Raw genomic sequence first — 20039 nt, 5'->3', positions numbered from 1 at the left:
TTATTTACTTATTTGACAGACTGAGATCACAAGTAGGCAGAGAGGCAGGCAGAGAGAGAGGGGGAAGCAGGCTCAATCCCAGAACCCTGGGATCATGACCCGAGCTGAAGGCAGAGGCTTTAACCCACTGAGCCACCTAGGCGCCCCAGACCAATGTTTTCCACTGTCCTAATGCTCCTGCTTTCTCTGACTCTGAGCTCTCCAGTGGGCTCTTCCCTCTACTCAGAGCACTCTGGCCTGTATGTTGCCCACTAACTCCTGACCTTTCCTCAGGCCTCAGCTCAAATGCATTTCTTCAAAGAAGCTTTTCCTGATCTCCAGACCAGGAGGAGCTTCAGGTTATGACCTCCCAAACCTTTATTTTCCCTCATAACCCTCATCACAGTTTATTCAGGGTGATCACGTAAAGTTCCTCCCTGACAGGCCACAAGCTCTGAGAGGGCAGAGGTCATTTTTGCCGGCTCCCTGCTGATCCTCAGTTCAGTGCCTCATATACTGTAGGAAGAGCACATTCGTCAAATGAATAAGTGAACGAATAAGGTACAAAACACATGGAAGTCTTTCTTTTTTTTTTAAAGATTTTATTTATTTATTTGACAGACAGAGATCACAAGCAGGCAGAGAGAGAGGAAGGGAAGCTGGCTCCCCGCTGAGCAGAGAGCCCGATGTGGGGCTCCATCCCAGGACCCTGAGATCATGACCTGAGCCGAAGGCAGAGGGTTTAACCCCCTGAGCCACCCAGGTGCCCCTGAAAGTCTTTTAATAAAGGTGTAAAAGGTGTAAAAGCCTATACATATATTAGGTACCACAATGAGCATTTGACAAAATCTGATGATTATTAGATAATCCAACATTAAATCAGTAAAAATTTGTATTGTGTGAAGGAAACCTCTTCAATTTCTGTAAGATATATTCATTTAAATTGAGCTTGGAACATGTCTTTCCATCAAATGGAAATGAATTATCCAGTTATTGACTTGTTAAAACATCCTCTACCACTACCTCTTGGAAGCTAGATATAAGCCTCAGATGGCAGAGCGGGAAGGAATAATTGAACAGGGAAACATTTGTTCTCAAAGAATTTCCATGGCCTTAATTCAAGACAGGATTACAGACTCTCACGAGTAAGCAAAACCAACTGTACTAATCTGGGAAATTCACGGCCACCCTGGGAATTAACATATCTAATCCAAGTCACCAGGAAAACTATGGTCTATTATCAATTAACACTCAAACAACAGGAAAATGATGATAGCATTATAATACAAAACAGATACAATAAAGCGATTCTCCCGGATATTTCTTCAGGGATGGGTTGCTTACACTCCCCTGGAATGAAGGAATTCCTAAGGAGGAAGGATTCCCACCCCGCCACTTCCTTCCCAACTGTCAGACTCCCAACGGCTCCTCTCCTGTGTAATCAGCCTCGGCTCCTCTCCTGCGTGATCAGCCTCATAACACTCCCCAGACGCCAATCTTTGATCTCCAGGAGGAACAATGAGGTAACTGTTGCACTATGATAAGGGAAAACTTAACCAGGATCTGGAATTGGGCACCAAGAGCTAGAGGACTAGGGAAGTTTCACGACAACCGTGGTGGCCAGAGGGCTGTGGGAAAGCTGGACGATCCTAGAAGGCCTAGAACCTAAATAGTTGGGGATTTTTTGAGTATCGGCTTGCTCGAGCAGCTGGGAGTAGCGCCCGCCAGCCCAAGCTGCGGACTACATTTCCCAGACGGCTTTGCTCCCTGGGCTGCCGTACTAAGATTAGGGCGTGTCTGGGAGGAGCCGCACGGTCCTCGAGCACTGCTGGGGCATCTCGCTTCGCTCCTACCTAGAGACACCGAAGCCGTCCGGCAAGATGATCGGGGTCCTGCTGCTCCTGCTCCTCCTTCTACCCCTTTTCCTGTACATCGCTGCACCCCAAATCAGGTCTGTGCAAATGTATTGCCTTCTCTTAAGAATTCAGGAGGACGCTAATCCTCACCGAACCTCTGTTTAAAGAAGAAGGAAAAGGAAAATCCCTGGGGGCTTTCCAAGTAGGTGGAGGCCGGATATTCGGTTGTTTGGAGGAGGTCCAGCTGTCCTGGACACAGGGGAACAAGATCAGGAGACTCCAGGCGGTGGGAAGGGGCTGTAGTCCGGCTCACCTGACTCTGTTTCTCCCGATCCTTTTTTTCGTCTTAGAAACCCTTGCTTTCTGCTCGAGAGAACCCTGAGTGCAAGGCTACCCTCAGACACTTAAGTTATCAGCATTGGGAGATTTCAGACCCTAAAGTGGGGTGTGGACCTTAACACTCATTTTCCCCTTAGCTCCCACGCCTTGAACCAGCCCTATCTATCGTCTTGCTTCCAGCCTTTGAAGTAAGGTGGAGCGATTCGACCTTTTGCTCTCTGAAACTCTGTCGGTGGGAATCGTGCGGTTTGCAGGCCCGTTGCTTGCTCTCTTGTTGCAGATAGATTCGCCTTTTTTTCTGGGCGGATGTTGTAGAGGAAAGAAATGGAAGGGTTTCATCATGAGCCGCATTGTGCCTTCAGAGCAGGAGTATGTGGGGGACCTGAATCATGCCCAGGGTTTGGGGGTGAGGCCGAGAGGAATAAGGGTCGTGGTCCCTGGTGACAAATCAGCCAATGGCTGGCTGAGTGCGGCAGAGAATCGGAGAAGAGCTGCACTAAGGACGCCTGCTGATTGGTTCTGAGTAAATCACCAGTAGTGACGGTGAATGGGAGACTGAGGAGACAGTCCTTCCTCGGGGGCGGGGGACGGGGGCGTGGTCACCATCCACCCTAGTGCTCCTCTTTTACTTTTATTTTTCCTCCTCTCTGAACACCTAGTGCTCCCACTCAGATGAGAACGCTTTGTATTTCTTTCCACCACAAGATCCTTTAACCCAAATAGAATATCAGTGAAAAGTTAAGCCTGAACTGAAAATAGTGCTCATACCGCTGCGAGATTTTTCTCAGGAAGATTTTACTGCAACCTTTATACTCCCAGCCACTTGGCTAGGTCAGGGGAGCTAGCCCAGAGCTGGACTTTTCATAGTTGATTGTTTCTTTCATTCCTGTTGGTAAAGAGAAGAAAGAACTCAGTAGAGGTCCTGATATGTTGTCGCTCCTGGGGCGAACCCTGAAAGGATGTGAAAAACCGAGCAGGGAGGCTTGTTCTCTGAGGAGGAAGACATCTTTTGGTGAGCACCAGTTTGCTTCCTTACGGGCTTGTGTGCCCTAAGCAGGTAGCTTTAGTGGCTAGGAGTGTGTGCCTTGCGACTCCCAGTTCAATGAAGAAGGCTGAAATGCTCTTTTTTTTTTTTTTTTAAAGAACTCTTTTTTTTTTTTTTTAGATTTTATTTATTTGTCAGAGAGAGAGGGAGAGAGAACGAGCACAGGCAGACAGAATGGCAGGCAGAGGCAGAGGGAGAAGCAGGCTCCCCGCTGAGCAAGGAGCCCGATGTGGGACTCGATCCCAGGACGCTAGGATCATGACCTGAGCTGAAGGCAGCTGCTTAACCAACTGAGCCACCCAGGCGTCCCTGAAATGCTCTTTAAAAGTGCATCTCCTGGGGCGCCTGGGTGGCTCAGTGGGTTAAAGCCTCTGTCTTCCGCTCAGGTCATGATCCCAGGGTCCTGGGATGGAGCCCCACATCGGGCTCTCTGCTCAGCAGGGAGCCTGCTTCTTCCTCTCTCTCTCTCTGCCTGCCTCTCAGCCTACTTGTGATCTCTGTCAAATAAATAAATAAAATCTTAAAAAAAAAAAAAGTGCATCTCCTGATCAAGAGATTCTTTTAACTTGAGTCTTGAAATTTGCAGAGAAGAAAAAAAGAACAATTTGGGACGTGCTGATCCCTGTTTGTGCATTCATTTCTTTGGAAAAGGAGGGGAGTATAGTGCTTAGGAACAAGGACACTAATTAAACCAGGACTCGAATCCCAGCTCCCGTTGGTACTGATTTATGTCTTTTCTCTGTCTTATTTTTAATTGTGTGTATGTGCGTGTTTCTGTTTGCTTTACCACAGCAAACAAACTTCCATAATTTTAACTTTTTGTATTGGATTAGCTGCATATCAAGGCCAAAAAGTGCCAGTTGTGGACAGATTGTCATAAGTGGACCAGTTCTTGCTTCTTCTAGGCTGAATCTTATGATTCCCTAAGCCTGTCAGAGGGCTCAAACTGAAGCCGGGTGCCTGGATAATCAAATACTTCCCCAATTCTTGTACTGCAGGGGGCAGCTCTAAGGTTTGCCCTTACAATAGAATCGTTTTTGTTCCCAAGCGAGAAGCAGAAAATTTTTGAGCAAAAGCCCTTGAGCAAGAGCAGAAAATTTTTCTTCAGTCTTCCTTAAATCTATAAAATGACAGCACTAGAAAGAACTAAAGCAAACTCTAGTCTTGGGATTGGAAGGCATGGTAGTTACAGGAACCTCTGGCTAAGACAAGAACGAAGAACTGATGAGCTCTCCTTCTCTACAGGAAAATGCTGTGTAGTGGGATGTGTACATCAACTGTCCAGCTTCCTGGGAAGGTAGCTGTGGTCACTGGAGCCAACACGGGCATTGGAAAGGAGACAGCCAAAGAACTGGCTCAAAGAGGCAAGCTCATCTGCTTCTAATTCCCTCCTACTCCTGCCATTTTATCCCTCACAAGGATGACCATGCTCATTATTCCCTCCCAGTCTTGGAATTCAAGAACTTTCCAAGTGTCCCACAGATTCACTGCTCTGAACCTAGTATAATGCTCTCTATATAACAGACACTTCGTATTTTGGTTTCTTTTTCTTTTTTGTTGTTGTTGTTCATCAAATACCCCTGTCATGAAGTAGGCATAAAATTCCCATTAAAAAAAAAAGTAGGGGCACCTGGGTGGCTCAGTGGGTTAAGCCTCTGCCTTCGGCTCAGGTCATGATCTCAGCGTCCTGGGATCGAGCCCTGCTTCCCCTCTTTTTCTCTGCCTGCCTCTCTGCCTACTTGTGATCTTTGTCAAATAAATTAATAAAACATTTTTTTAAAAAAAGTAGAAAATAACATTTATAAATCTGTAGGTCTATAGCATCCACTCAAAAGCAGAGCTGACAGTGTGTCTCTTCTACATATTTGTTGACAGGTGCCCGTGTGTATTTAGCATGCCGGGATGTGCTAAAGGGGGAATCAGTAGCCAGAGAGATCCAGCTCATAACGGGGAACCAACAGGTATTAGTGCGGAAACTGGACTTGGCTGATACGAAATCTATTCGAGCCTTTGCTAAAGACTTCTTAGCAGGTAAGTACAGAACTGGAGATTATGTTGTTGATCTTGCAATCAACATGGCAGACTTGGTTAAAGGAAAAGATCCTTCTCTTTAATACATAGAAATACTAGATAAATTATAATAAAAAATTTCATTCATAGCTGAACTCCTTAGTAACAAGTGGGAATCCTCAAGAAGCAGCAACAAAAAAGGAGTTTAAAAAGTCATAGCAGTGCATAAGAACTAAAGCCAAAAACTTCACAGGAGTATCAGAACTCAACATGAGCTTTAGGATCTGGAGTCTAAAGACTTATACAGGGAAAGGAGATGAGGCCTCAGGCCCTGAGAGTGGGGAGCTATATCTTGGGCTCCACATAAGGTTGAGACTCACAAAAACTCATCAGGTCCATGGTATGGGGGCTTAAAAAAACAGTAGGCCACCAGATCCAAGACATGGCAAAGAAGCTTATCTTCTCTTTAGGACATAGTGGTTAGAGAGTCAACTGCAAAATATTAGAACCTCAAGTTGGCATCATCTGTGGGGGAGAATTTATTACATCATCAAACAGTGTAAGAATCTTGAGCTGAGGAGTTAACATAAAACCCTGTAGTATCACATCAAAATCAAACCCAAGAGTACTCTGTAGGCATAACCCCTCATAACAGCCTCCCTAGGTAAAAAATGTCTATAGATATGAGCTCATAGTTAGAAACTACAAATCACATGAGAAAATAAACCACGAAAAGAGTTGCCAGATGCAACAAAGAGTTGAAACCAATATTTCTTTTGGCACCTTTTGGAGTTCTCCAGTGGCAAGGAGTGTGTACAGAACAGCCTGTTGGTTCTTGCTTTGACTCTTCTGATTCAGCTCGGGAAGTCCTTCTATTAGGAGAGGTGAACAGAACATTTTCCCCCAAAGCAGTGAGTGAGTAGCTCCCTAAATGGAAAGATCGGAAAGGCAACTTGGTTGTGTAAGATGGAATTTTGCTCTGTAGTAGGTAAACAATGAAAGTCTTAAACAATGAAAAGTGATACAAACCACATATGAAGGAGAAATGGAAGAAGATTAAAGTAAGTTATGCATCCCCATTTTCAAAGCCCGGATGTAAGGTAGATTTCTCAGATGTAACTGCTGTGGCTGGCTGCTTCCCCCTCACATCTCCTCTTCCCTGCAGAGGAGAAACATCTACACATTTTGATCAACAATGCAGGAGTGATGATGTGTCCCTACTCTAAGACAGCAGATGGCTTTGAGATGCACATGGGAGTCAACCACTTGGGTAAGAAATCTGGTCTCATCACAAAACTAGAAGAAGCTTAAAGTTCTTCTTGGAAAACCTAGGGGTCAGACTGAGCTGCCTCTGGGCTCTAAGAGACCATAAGTGGATAGTGAACACTCTGGTCCTTTCGTGATAGCTCAGAGATAAACTTAGGCCTCCTCGAGGTGCCACCCACTTTTTAATTTGCAATCCAGATTCAACTTACCTTGGGGCCTTTTTGAACAGCCTCATTGGACTGGGGGCTGTGCTGCTTTCTTTGTGGGGAACCTCATGACCAGCATCAGGCAGAGGCTGCCTGCTCTTAAAGAGTGATATTAATCCAAGTTGGAAGGAGACAAGAGTTCATATTCACATAATCCAGACCCCCCTCATGGGGGGATGGCTGTCCTATTTCCCCAAACGCTCCCTGAGCTTGTTCTGCAGTTTATAATGAATTAACAAGGCAAAAAGCCTTGTTCCTGTGTTCTCTCCAAGGCTCACTATGACTCCCTTCACCCTAGCATTGGCCCTGAACTCTGTTAATTCTAGTTTTTCCCATAGGTCACTTCCTCCTGACCCATCTGCTGCTAGAGAAGCTGAAGGAATCGGCCCCATCGAGGATAGTGAATGTGTCTTCCCTAGCACATCACCTGGGAAGGATCCACTTCCATAACCTTCAGGGCGAGAAATTCTACCATGCGGGTCTGGCCTACTGTCACAGCAAGTTAGCTAACATTCTCTTCACCCAGGAACTGGCTCGGAGGCTCAAAGGTAGGCTTAGAAGAAGTAATTATAGAGATACCAGTCAATGGAAAGTAGCAAAAATACCGTTTTCTGGAGCCCATTCCCTGGACAAACCTGCTGCCATGACTATAACTGGGTATTATTTTAGTAAATAGCCCACAGCTGAATATTGGAGGTGGCTGGCAGGAGATGGGGACATTCTGACTTTGAGTCGTAAGGCTTGACTTTTAGTACTTACTGGCTATGCGACCTGCAACAAGTTTCTTAACTTTTCCAGACTTATTTCCTCATAAGTAAAATAGGACTACTTTATAGGTTATTGTCCTCATTAGTCGGGCCTCACAATCAAGCAAGGTTTTTTACTCATAATGAGACTAGATAGAAGGGAAGGACCTGGGGGCGCCTGAGTGGCTCAGTGGGTTAAGCATGTGGCTCTTGGTTTTGATTTAGGTCATGGTCTCAGGTTGTGAGGTCAAGCCCTGGGTCTGGCTCTGGGCTCAGTGCAGAGTTTGCCTGAGATTCTCTCCATCCCCCTCTCTGCCCCTCCTGCACATGTGCTCTCTTGCTCTCTAAAATAAATAAATAAAATCTGAAAAAAAAAAAAAAAAAAAAAAAAAAAGGCAGAGGGAGGGACCTGAGCTGGCACTAGATACAACCATTAGGATAAAAAAGGTCCTGGGACTATGGGGGTGGTGGCGGCGGGGGAGTGTCTTCCTAACAGCAAAAGGTTATATAAGAGAGAAATGTATGCTTGAAGAGGTCACAGATATACAGAGGTCCTTAACACTGCCTACTCTGAATTTTCGAAAAAGAAGGGTAATTCAGGGTGGACAACTAGAGTCACTTAGGAGTTGAGGCAGGAGGAATTCTGGCTAGGAATCAGACACAGGAGCCCCATCGTTGATACGGGATCATCAAGCTACATGGAAATTAGATAGGTTACAGAGTGGGTGGGATGAGGCATCTGGGGATATTGAGAACCATTCCAGGCAGATGGAAGAGAATGCACAAAGGTCTAGGTTTAGTTTGAGTAACTGAGAGGCTGCTGTGATTAAAATGTAGAAAGCAAAGGGAGCAGAGGTCTGAACTGAGACAGTGGACAAAGTCAAAACCCTTAGAGTCTATGGTAAGGACTTTAGTGGAAGAGCAGGAGAGACCCTTCAGAATGAAAGCCTTTTTTTTTTTTTTTTAAAGATTTTATTTATTTATTTGACAGAGAGAGATCACAAGTAGATGGAGAGGCAGGCAGAGAGAGAGAGAGAGAGGGAAGCAGGCACCCTGCTGAGCAGAGAGCCCGATGCGGGACTCGATCCCAGGACTCCGAGATCATGACCTGAGCCGAAGGCAGCGGCTTGACCCACTGAGCCACCCAGGCGCCCGTGAATGAAAGCCTTTTTAAAATGGGGACCAGAGTGTGTGCAGCAGGTGATTTCTGTAGTCTAGGTGAGAAGTGAGGGTGTCCTGGACTAAAGTGGTGGAGATGGAGGGTAGTGGACACTCCTAAGACATAGTTCCGATGGGAAACCCCCAGGGCTTGTTGACAGATATGTGTGGTAAGGTGGGGAATTGTCAAGAACTGCTCTGTGTGCCTGCCTGATTGGGAATTATGGGAACACTGCAAGATCCAGGTTTGGCCTTTAAAGTATGAAGTTAGTTTGGGGCCTCTGTGTGAGCATTACTATGGGTCATCTAGAGAAGGTATCAAGGGACACCTGGGTGGCTCAGTTGGTTAAGCCTCTGCCTTCAGCTCAGGTTATGATTCCAGGGTCCTGGGATCGAGCCCCGCATTGGGCTCCCTGCTCGGTGGGGAGCCTGCTTCTCCCTCCACCTGCTGCTTGTGCTCTCTCTCTCTCTGACAAATACATAAATAAAATCTTAAAAAAAAAGAAAAAGAGTAGATGTCAAGTTGGAAATAATATATGTCCATAGTCCTTTATCTGCAATCATGAAATCCACAAAGACCTGAGAATTCAATTTTTTCAGAAGCTTGACTCCAAAGCTCATTTGGCAGCAAAACCTCCCTTGTACCAGGGAGATTAGGTAATAAGAAATATATGTGTCTGTGTCATATTATTTTTCTAAAATCAGTAAAAATTTGGAAACCTCTCTGGCCCCAAGGTTCTAGTAAAGAACTAGGGACCTGACCTAGCACATGCCTAAGTTTCATTTAGCACTTACCATGTACCAGAGATTATCGAGTCTCTTATAGATATGAATCCATTTAATCCTCCAAACCCCCTTGTGAGGTGCAGATATTAGGATTATCCCCATTTCAAGAGGAAAGTGAATCACAACATAGGGAGCTTGCCCAGGGTACAGCTGGGATTTGAAACTGGACAGTCTGTCCACAGAGCCCATGCCCTTAGCCACTCAGAGTCAGCCAAGAGTTCAAAGTAGTACAATGTGCTTAAAAATGCATGCCATATAGTTATAGAGAGGGAGTTTAGCAAGATATGGGAGCTCCAGCATTTGCAGTTTGGGTAGAAGATGAGGAACTGGTCCAGGAAACTGAGAGGAAGCAACAAGAAAGGTTTGGAAAAACAGAAGTGTGGGATCACAGCAGCCAATAAAAAGGTAGCTTTGAAGAAAGAGTGATCCCTAGAGTCAAAGTGCAGGAGAGATGTTTGACTCCTGGCTCTAGTGTTTCCTTTATTATTATTATTATTATTATTTTTAAGATTTTATTTATCTGTCAGAGACAGAGCACAAGCAGGGGGAGCAGCAGAGGGAGAGGGAGAGGCAGGCTTCCCACCAAGCAGGGAGCCCAATCGGGGCTCGATCCCAGGATCCTGGGATCATGAGCTGAGCCGAAGGCAGTTGCTTAGCCAACTGAGCCACCCAGGCACCCCTCTGCTGTTTCCTAACAGTTAATAACCTCTTTGAGCTTTAATCCTAACCTATGAAATAGGGAGGTGTAAGTTACTGTGAGGAGTGCTTGTAATACCATTGTGGGAAGGGAGTCTTCCTGGGGTTAAATGTTTATTCACGGCCCCTGCTGTCCTAGGCTGTCCAGCAATATCAAGTCCTGCCTTCCTCTCTCTATGGGGTACCCCCATTAGGCTCTGGCGTTACGGCATATTCTGTCCACCCGGGCACAGTCAAGTCTGAACTGATTCGGCACTCGTCCTTCATGAAATGGATGTGGTGGCTTTTCTCCTTCTTCATCAAGACCCCTCAGCAGGGAGCACAGACCAGCCTGTATTGTGCTCTCACGGAAGGACTTGAGATTCTAAATGGGCATCATTTCAGGTATGAATGTGTCTGTTTTTGAAGATGGGGTTTTTATGGCTCAAGGGAAATAATCTGGATTTGTCTGGTATACTGTACTCCTACATTGTGCGGCATAGCTTATGTCTTTTGACTAGTGTTTTTACCTTGTAGTAAGGGGGTTGACTCATTTGCAATTTTCATGGTACTGATGGGTTTGGTTTTCTCTGTGGCTATCTTTTATGATGTTTTCTGGTTGTTTCTGTTCTTCCTACCTTTTGTTATGTCCGTCGAGTTTTCTTTGTTCCTTTTTGGATTCCTGGTTCAATTTTTTTCCCCCTGTACGTTAGAAAGAATTAGAGGGGTGCCTGGGTGGCTCAGTCGTTAACTGTCTACCTTCAGCTCAGGTCATGATCCCAGGGTCCTGGGATCAAGCCCTGCATCAGGCTCCCTGCTCAGCGAGAAGCCAGCTTCTCCCTCTCCCACTCCCCCTGCTTGTGTTTCCTCTTTCTCGCTGTGTCTCTCTCTGTCAAATAAATAAAATCTTTAAAAAAAAAAAAAAAGAAGAAGAATTTGAATCTGTATTTCTCTATTGTCTTCAGGACTAAAATAGTATCGATGGACTCCCTTCATGATTAAGTGAAGACTTTTAAAACTTTTTATTATAGAGAACTTTGAATATGTGTAGTAGTAGATAAAACAGTTGAACCCCCATATACCCATAATATAGTCTCAACAACCATTAAGCCATGGCCAGTACTCCCCCATCCCCATGCACCAGCCCTTCCCATATCTTTTCCCTCTCATACTATTTTTAAGCAGGTCTCAAGCATCATATTAGATTGAAGTTTTAGGGGCACACCTGGATGGCTCAGTCAGTTAAGTGTCTGCCTTTGGCTCAGGTCATGATCTCAGAGTCCTGGGTTTGAGCCCCATATCAGGCTCCCTGCTCAGTGGGGAGCCTGCTTCTCCCTCTCTCTCTGCCTGCTGCTCCCCTGCCTGTGCTTTCTCTCTCTCTCTCTCTGTCAAATAAATAAAGTAAAATCTATTAAAAAATAGAAATTTTAGCACGTTCTTACTTCCCCCTTCAAGATTTTATGGAAATAACTTGAAATTTTAGAGAAAGTGCTGTAAATAAATTAAAATTGGAAAGAAAGTTAGATCATGAAAGGCCCTTAACGCCAGGCTTGGAGAGGAGGCACAGAAGTTGTTCCAGTAGAGAGAGAAATAATCTGCGCAGAGAAACATCCCTGGTGACTTTGCTTGATGAATGAGTAAATAATGCAAGTGAGAGAGAATGAATTCCTGATTTAGGGTAATGACAGTTGGAATACAAAGAAGGGTTAAGTGGGAGAGGCCCTGAAAAGATGGAATTTTTATGGCTTGATGACTAAATGAGTGAGGGGGCTGGGAAGAGTTAGTGACCTGGGATCAAGCCTGACTTACTAGGAGACTGATGATGACATCAACTGAGACAGCAGACTTGGAAAAATCATGGGTAGAGCTTAGAGTTCTTTGATTCCAGAGCAGTGGAAACAGACGCATGCTAACTTAAGCAAGAAGGGAATTTATTAAAATATGGGCGTTCTCCTAAGAACTAAAGAGAAGACTGAAGAGCTAGGCTTAGAACAAACAGAGTGGCCAGTCAGCTGGCTGGGGCACTGCTGCTGGAATGAGTATAAGCCAGTTATCCTCAGTCTTTGTTTTGTTGCTCACCATTCCCCTCTAGCAAGGAAGCTCTACATCTTCCATCCTCTCATCCTCACTCCCTTGGTTAGGCAGAGACAGGCACTTGATTAATGGGGTGGGAAAGAGGTCATTCCTCAGAAAAGGATCAGGTTGCTGTTGCGAAAAGAATGCGGAAGGGGGGGGTGCCTGGGTAGCTCAGTTGGTTAAGCGTCTGAGTCATGATCTTAGCTCAGATCTTAATCTCAGGGTTGTGAGATCGAACCTTACATCAGACTCCATGCTGGGCATGGAGGAGGCTCTCCTCCTCCCTCTGCCCCTCTCCCCCTCCCTCTGCCCTCTTCCCTCCTTAAAAAAAGGAAAAAAAAAAAAAGAATGTGGAAAGGATCGGTTGCCCACTAGGTAGTAAACCTGTCTCTGTCCATGTTCAGTGTGTATCCATAAGACTCCATGTGAGTAGAAGTGTAGAGCAGATGGAAATGTGCAGCTAAAATCCAGAGAGATAAATTTACATAGTTTTATATACTAGAAGGATTTTCTATGGGTGACTGGTTTCTTCTTCCCTGGAGATTTTGAGGTTTTGACTGAATAGCTTAAAGCAAGTGAGCCTGAAATCCATGACATAGTAATTATTTCATTGACTTTTGAAAAGCCTTTCCAGTGCCATGAATTCTTAATTTTAAGCATTTTGAAGATCCAGCAGCAACTGTGTTGACCACAGTCAAAAAATGAACATGTGTCTGTCTTGACTGAAGTATTAGAAACTTTGCACTGGTTATTTTTCCTGAGACAACAATTCTATTTTTTGTCTCTATGGATCTGTCTGTACTGGACATTTCCTATCAATGCAGTTATAATAGTGGCCTTTTGTGACTGGCTTCTTGCTAAATTAGCAGAATTTGTTCAAGGTCATCCACCCCAAAGCATGTACCAATACATCATTCCTTTAGTTGCTAAATAATATTTCATTTTTGGATATACCACATTTTATTTATCCGTTTATCAATTGTGGACATTTGGGTTATCACTTTTTGGTTAGTTGAATAATGATGCTGTGGTATTCATGTACAGATTTTTGTATGGTGATTTCTCTTGGTTTATATACCTAGAAATGGAATCCCACTGAAATATGGGTCATATGTCAACTCTGTGTTTAACTGTTGAGGAACTGTCAGATTGATTGTTTTCCCAAGTGGCTGCACCATTTCGTGTTGCCACCAGCAGGGGATGAGGGTCCCAATCTCTACACACCCTTCCTTACACTTATTATCTGTCCTTTTGATTTTAAGCCCTCCTGGTAAGCACGGAGTAATTTTTCTACTCAAGTTTTTTTAGTTTTTCTCATTATGGTTTTCATTTGCATTTTCCTGCTAATCATATTAAGCATCATTTCATGCATTATTGTCCATTTGTTTATCTTTGTTGGAGAAACATTTATTCAAATCCTTTGCCCATTTTTAAAATGGATCATTATCTTTTTATTATTTAATTGTAACAGTTCTTTACATAGTTATAAATATATATATACAGTTCTTTATATAGTCTGGATGCAAGTCCCTTATCAGATGTGTGATTTATAAATATTTTCTCCCATTCTTTGGTTTGTCTTTTTACTTTCTTTATGGTATCTTTTGAAGCAGAGAAGTTTGATGAAGTCTAACTTGCCGATTTTTTCTTTGGTCACTTGTGCTTTTGGTGCCGTATCTAAGAAACCATTGCCTAACCGCCTAACCAAAGGTCACGAAGGTTTACTACTATGTTTTCTTCTAACACTTTAATAATTTAAGCATTACATTTTGGTCTATGATTCATTTTGGATTAATTTTTACATATGGCATGAAGTAGGGATCTGTCTTGACTTCATTTCATTTTTGCATGTGGATATCCAATTGTCCCAGAACTGTTTGTTGAAAAGATTATTCTTTCCATTGAATTTTCTTGGTAGCTGTATTAAAATTCCTTGGGCTGGGGCACCTGGGTGGCTCAGTTGGTTGAGTGTCAAACTCTTGATCTTGATCTTGGCTTTGAGTTCAACCCCCACATTGGGCTCCAAAAAAAAAAAAAAAAATTCCTTAGGCTGCTATAACAGAATACCAGAAACTAATTTTCTCACAGTTCTGGGAATGGGAGTTCAAGATCAAGGTGCCGGCAGGGTTGGTTTGTGGTGAGGCCTCTATGCCTGGCTTACAGAAGGCTGCCTTCTTGCTGTGTCCTCAGATGGCTTTCACTCTATGTGTGCACACTCCTGGTGTCTCCTCTTCTTATAAGGACACTAGACCTGTGGAATTAGGGCCCTACCTTTATAACCTTACTTACCCTTAATTATCTCCTTAAAAGTCCAATCTCCAGCTACTGTCATGTTATAGATTAGGGATTCAACATATGGACTTAAGGGGACATGATTCAATCCATAACAGATTTATCAAAAATCAATTGACCATAAATGTAAGGGTACTTCTACACTTTCAGTTCTGTTCTATTCATTTATATGTCTATCCTTATGCACAGTGTCTTGATAGTAGTAAGTTTTGTAGTAAGTTTTGAAATTGGTCTTTTTATATATACTGATTGATACTTCTCAAAACCCTACTGGAAATACCAGCACCATGACTGTACTGATGCCATAACCACACGTAAGTAGCTTTTACTTGGGTATTTGAATAAATTTTACAGCATGTCATAAATTATGACACAAGGCACCTTCCTGTCCATTGTGTCATTTGCTATTCATCGTAACCTTGCAAAGAACATAAGGCATCATGCAGTAGAGGCTACAGAGGCTTACAAAGGCCAGCTCATTTCTAGAGTCTTACAGAGCCTTTGGCTCTCTGTGATGGTCTTTCTGCTCAGCAGTGGCAGGTTGTGCTGGTCATGCTGGTAAGTTTCCTTAAACAGAAGTACTATACTTACAAGGCTTGTTTTGTAATTGTGACTGTATCTTTAAGTGGTGTTTCTCAAACTTTCATGTGCTTTAGAACCATCTGAGGAAGTGGCTGAAGACAAATTCCTGGGGCTCTGCCCTCCAGATTCTGATTCAGCAGGTTGAGAGGGGACCTGAGAATTGGCATTTCTAACAAACTCCCTGATGATGCTCCTGCTAGTCCATAACCTACTCTTTGATTAGCAGTGTCTTTATGGACATAGTGTTAAGAGTTTGCTTCATGTGCTTTTTTCAGACTTGCCAACTTTCCTTTCACCTTCAGAATTTGCTACAGATGTCCTGGAAGCAGTTCTCTTGAAATAGTATATTTACTCAATCACTTTTCAAAAAACCCTTTATTGAATACCCACTGTGTACTAGATGCAGCTAATGAAAAATGAGTAAAATGTTCTTTGAGAAAATTTTCTGAGCAGTGCAGAGTTTGAATACGCCTCCTGCATTTAATGGGGATTTTGAATTATGGAGATTACAGCAATGAAGAGAAGGTATATGAAACACACAGTACTTTATTGTTACATTTCTTTTATGCTATCATCTTTTCCTTCCTTCATTGTTTATGGGGCTGGCTTTACTTGTTATTTGAGTTTAAAAACACTTATAATTGGGGGTGCCTGGGTGGTTCAGTTGGTTAAGTGTCCAGCTGTTGGTTTTGGCTCAGGTCATGATCTCAGGGTCATGAGTCTGAACCCTGCATCAGGTTTCATGCTCAGTGGGGAGTCTGCTTGGGATTCTCTCTCTCTCTTTCCCTCTGCCTTTCCCCTGGTATGCACTCTTTTTCTCTCAAAAATAAATAAATCTTTTAAAAGATTTTTTAAAAAGTTGGGATGCCTGGGTGGCTCAGGAGGTTAAGCCTCTGCCTTTGGCTCATGTCATGATCTCAGGGTCCTGGGATCGAGCCCCGCATCAGGCTCTCTGCTCAGCAGGGAGCCTGCTTCCCTCTCTCACTGCTTGTCTCTCTGCCTACTTGTGATCTATCTCTCTCTCTCTCTCTGTCAAATAAATAAAATTTAAAAAAAAAATTTTTTTTTAAGTTATAATTGCAGTAGGCCAGAAATAGTAAGGTGTTTTTTTTCTGAGCAGAGAGCCCAATCGGGTCTTGATACCAGGACTCTCAGATCATGAGCTGAAGGCAGAAGCTTAACCCACTGAGCCACCCAGGCACCCCCAGGAATAGTAAGTTTTGAGGGTGGTTTTGTTTGTTTTTACCACTCCAGGCATCTGTAACCAGTGTAATCTCAGCAACAAGACACTCTACAAGGTCTTGTGTGAACAGCTGGACATACATAGGTGTCAGGTGGACACTGATATTAATTAAATATATATATAGAGAGAGGAGAATATAAGGACTAAATGCTATGCATTAAATATCAGACATTCTGGTCAGAGGCAGTCTAGTGAGGAGATCTAAACAGTAATTACATTTTCTTTGGGGTAAGGATTAGAGAATGAAGAGAAGACAAAGACTGGCCCTATGAAGTGTATAGAGGACATGTGAACCCTAGGTTGTTCTTCTGTCACATTCCTTGTTCCAGGCAGAGAACAGACTCCATTCATAAACCCTGTGTTTTAAGCCTCTCTCTTTTCCTTCTAGTGACTGCAGTGTGGCTTGGGTCTCTGCCCAGGCTCGGAATGAGACGATAGCAAGGCGGCTATGGGACGTCAGCTGTGACCTGCTGGGCATACCTATGGAATGACAGGTGGTGGCAGGTGGACTCAAGAGAAACCTCCAGCAGACTACTCAGTACTCCCTGCCAAAATGATTCTCCTTCATGGTGGCCAAAACCTCCAGCACAAAGAAAACAAACCTTCCAGGCTTGCCTGCTTGATGTCTGATAAAAGCCCAATGTACAGCCACATTGATCAAAACACCCTGCATTAGTCCAGATTGACTTTGCTCTTGTTACTGCCAGACTTACAGGAGGTGTCCTAGGATAAGGTCTTCATATGACCTGCAAACTCATATTTGCCTTCTGAAACCTACTACCTGGGAGAATCTTAGCTATGGCAGGGTCAATTTATGGCAGTTTCGATTAGTTTCTACCAACTTTGTTAACAATATAGTTCCTCCCAGCCACCAGCCAGCTTTTTTTTCAGGAGGGCCGTCCTGCAGTCCCAGTTCAACTCCCACAGTCAATAGTGGGTTGGCTCAAGAGCAGGGCTCATCCCTCACCTGCTAAGAAAACCATCATAAGCCAACATCTGGATTCTTCCAGGAAACTCTTAACTGAATCTGGATTATGGCATGAGCTTTATCTCCGGCAACCTAAAGCCACTGCTGTTAAGACACCTTTACATGTCTGGACCACAGAAGAGCTTCCCTTTCTAAGAAATTTGTGGGGTTGGGAGGATGGCAGAAATTTGGGGGAAGGCAGAAATAAAAATCAAGTTTAAGCCACCATTTTCCTACTGTTTCTCAGGCCAGCAAGTGGGTAAAGAAAGGAGCAGTACTGGAAGGTAGACCACCTACCTGTCTTTCAGTTTACGGACCCCAGACCCATGGAGGACTTCTTGAGCCTTAGTTTCTCTTAGAAAACCGGAAGAAGAAGAGAAAGGCTATTTGGTGATTGTCACTGAGTATATCTTTGTATGTGTTCTTATGTAGCATGCAATTGGGATTATTTTTACAAAATTCAAAATAGCTACAAAGGATCAGTATTAAACTGGACGCTGGGGCAGGTAAGTGTTCAAAGATGGAGTAAACAGTGACATCCAGTCTTTAATACAAATGGGCGGTGCTACAAAGGGAAACACATTGTGTATATGTGGATAACTACTCACCAAAAAGCACATGGGTAGCAGGGAAGAAGTCCAAAAAAGAGAAGAATCCTGGAAGATAATGTGAACAGTGAAGGGACTAGTTAAGGAATAAAATGAACAAACAAACAAACAAAAAAAACAGCTAAAGATGGCAATATGTAACTATGGAAGAATTAAATTAGCAAGACTGATCCTACACCGTCTTTAACAAGTGCCAGTCAACCAATGTGGTAGAAAAAGACCCCAAACAAAAAACCCCAATTCTTTTTTTTTTTTTAAAGATTTTATTTATTTATTTGACAGAGAGAAATCACAAGTAAGCAGAGAGGCAGGCAGAGAGAGAGGAGGAAGCAGGCTCCCTGCTGAGCAGAAGGCCCGATGCGGGGCTCGAACCCAGGACCTGGGATCATGACCTGAGCCGAAGGCAGCGGCTTAACCCACTGAGCCACTCAGGCGCCCCGTACCCCAATTCTTTATTAGGCAAAATTGTCCTAAGGACTGATACTATAATTTACAGTCAATTTAATAATCTTCAGGGCACTTCCTTACATTATATTGACAAGATTAAAATGTCTATATGCTGGGCGCCTGGGTAGCTCAGTGGGTTAAAGCCTCTGCCTTCGGCTCAGGTCATGATCTCAGGGTCCTGCCTCTCTGCCTACTTGTAACTTCTGTCTGTCAAATAAATAAAATAAATAAAATGTCTATATGCTAAAAACCTACATTTAATTTGGAGAACTTTTTAAAAAGATTTTATTTATTTGACAGAGATCACAGGCAGAGAGGCAGGCAGAGAGAGAGAGGAGGAAGCAGACTCCCTGCAGAGCAGAGAGCCCCATGCAGGGCTCGATCCCAGGACCCTGAGATCATGACCTGAGCCAAAGGCAGAGGCTTTAGCCCACTGAGCCACCCAGGTGCCCCTAGTTTGGAGAACTTTTATCAAAGGTAATGCTGCCATAGGAAATGGAGGTATTAGTAATGTTCCCATCACTTGTTTGGAGTATGTTACTCTAATAGTTTGTGATTGTCTTGGACTGACAATTACATATTCACTTTGGTGGGGGGAAAGAGTTATAGGACCACAGTCTTCTCATATTTGTAAATGAATATTCTTTTGTTGAACTTGCTTTGACTTTTAAGGTATATAATTTAGAAATGGTCATTTTATGGAAAAATTGGAAAATTTTAATAATAGTTAAGTAGCATCATTGAACTAATATTTTACTTAATTTATGTTGAACTGTCAATGACAAATAAAACTTTTTTGATTATGTTTTTATTCATCAAAGTAACTAAGAATTAAATGAAAGTTTAGAGTCAACAGAAGAAAACAAAGTTTAATTATAAGAAGAGAACACTTTTCATTATTATAGTTATGCAGTCGTTTCTCATTTATAAGGATAATTTGTCCCCAGAATCTAGCCACAGTGCAGCCTCAATTCAGATGTTATAACTTAATGTTGTGTGATAATGTGATTGTTGATTCACCCATTTGTCTCACTTGTCTTTTATGGTACTGTTCAAAGATCCCTTTTTTCCACATCTCCTTTTTGTACCTGCCCCTTCTCTAACAGTGCTGTGGGACTTAGGACAGTACATTTCCACTAACTATCTCAGATTTTGCTGTCTCTATACTCAGTGAACATTAGGAGCTCAATGTATGTGTTCAATCAGTGGTCAATGAATCAGTCTAATAAAAATAAAGGTCCAGAAGTTATAAATCACATCATTTCCCCCTGAACAGTCATATATCTTTTAATATGTCTGGGCTGTTTTATATCTTGGGCTGCCAAGCAAATACTTCAGAAAGGGCTTCGAAAGGAAAATCATGAAATAAGTTGAAAATAGGAATTTCCCGCCACTGAACCATGAAAACCCATGAAATGCAGAAAAGGACTTTGTGATTGTTAACACATTACATGGTGGGAAAGAGACCTGATGAAGCTGGGTCCGCCTTGCTCACCACATTATAAAATAACCGCGCGCGGAGTGGCTCTTTTATTCAACAACGTAGGCCCATACCTAGTGTGATGACTAAGCGTAACATTGGCAAAGACCTGCTGAGTGAAGGAATGCACTAGGGGAGCCCAGACGCGAGAGGCTGAGTGTGTGTTTTGGGAAACACACTGGAGACCATTTCTGAAAGCATATTACCCTGGTCAGTTCACTTGTCCAGTGAAAGTGCTTTACCGCTCGAGGGCAAGCTGGAACCTGGCCCGGCTAGCT

The 20039-nt window shown here is 43.3% G+C and overlaps 1 protein-coding gene across 3 annotated transcripts; it reads left to right on the top strand.

Annotated features, from left to right (window-relative positions):
* Nucleotides 1–1427: 1427 nt before the first annotated feature.
* Nucleotides 1428–18056, top strand: RDH11 (retinol dehydrogenase 11). 3 transcript variants are annotated; one of them, XM_047735862.1, is made up of 7 exons: nucleotides 1428–1502; nucleotides 4465–4583; nucleotides 5095–5250; nucleotides 6395–6499; nucleotides 7040–7249; nucleotides 10282–10471; nucleotides 16648–18056. In XM_047735862.1, exons 1-7 carry the CDS (start codon nucleotides 1498–1500, stop codon nucleotides 16748–16750), a joined length of 888 nt encoding a protein of 295 aa, XP_047591818.1. In that variant the 5' UTR covers nucleotides 1428–1497; the 3' UTR covers nucleotides 16751–18056. The 3 variants fall into 3 exon arrangements, with proteins under 3 accessions (XP_047591818.1, XP_047591817.1, XP_047591820.1); XM_047735861.1 differs by lacking the exon at nucleotides 1428–1502 and adding an exon at nucleotides 1774–1930; XM_047735864.1 differs by lacking the exons at nucleotides 1428–1502; nucleotides 10282–10471 and adding an exon at nucleotides 1774–1930.
* Nucleotides 18057–20039: the final 1983 nt, after the last annotated feature.

This window comes from Lutra lutra, chromosome 7, assembly GCF_902655055.1.
Source record: "Lutra lutra chromosome 7, mLutLut1.2, whole genome shotgun sequence".
NCBI classification, from domain to species: Eukaryota; Metazoa; Chordata; class Mammalia; order Carnivora; family Mustelidae; genus Lutra; species Lutra lutra.
The sequence above is the reverse complement of the archived record's forward strand: the minus strand, read 5'-3'. Positions and strand labels throughout refer to the sequence as shown.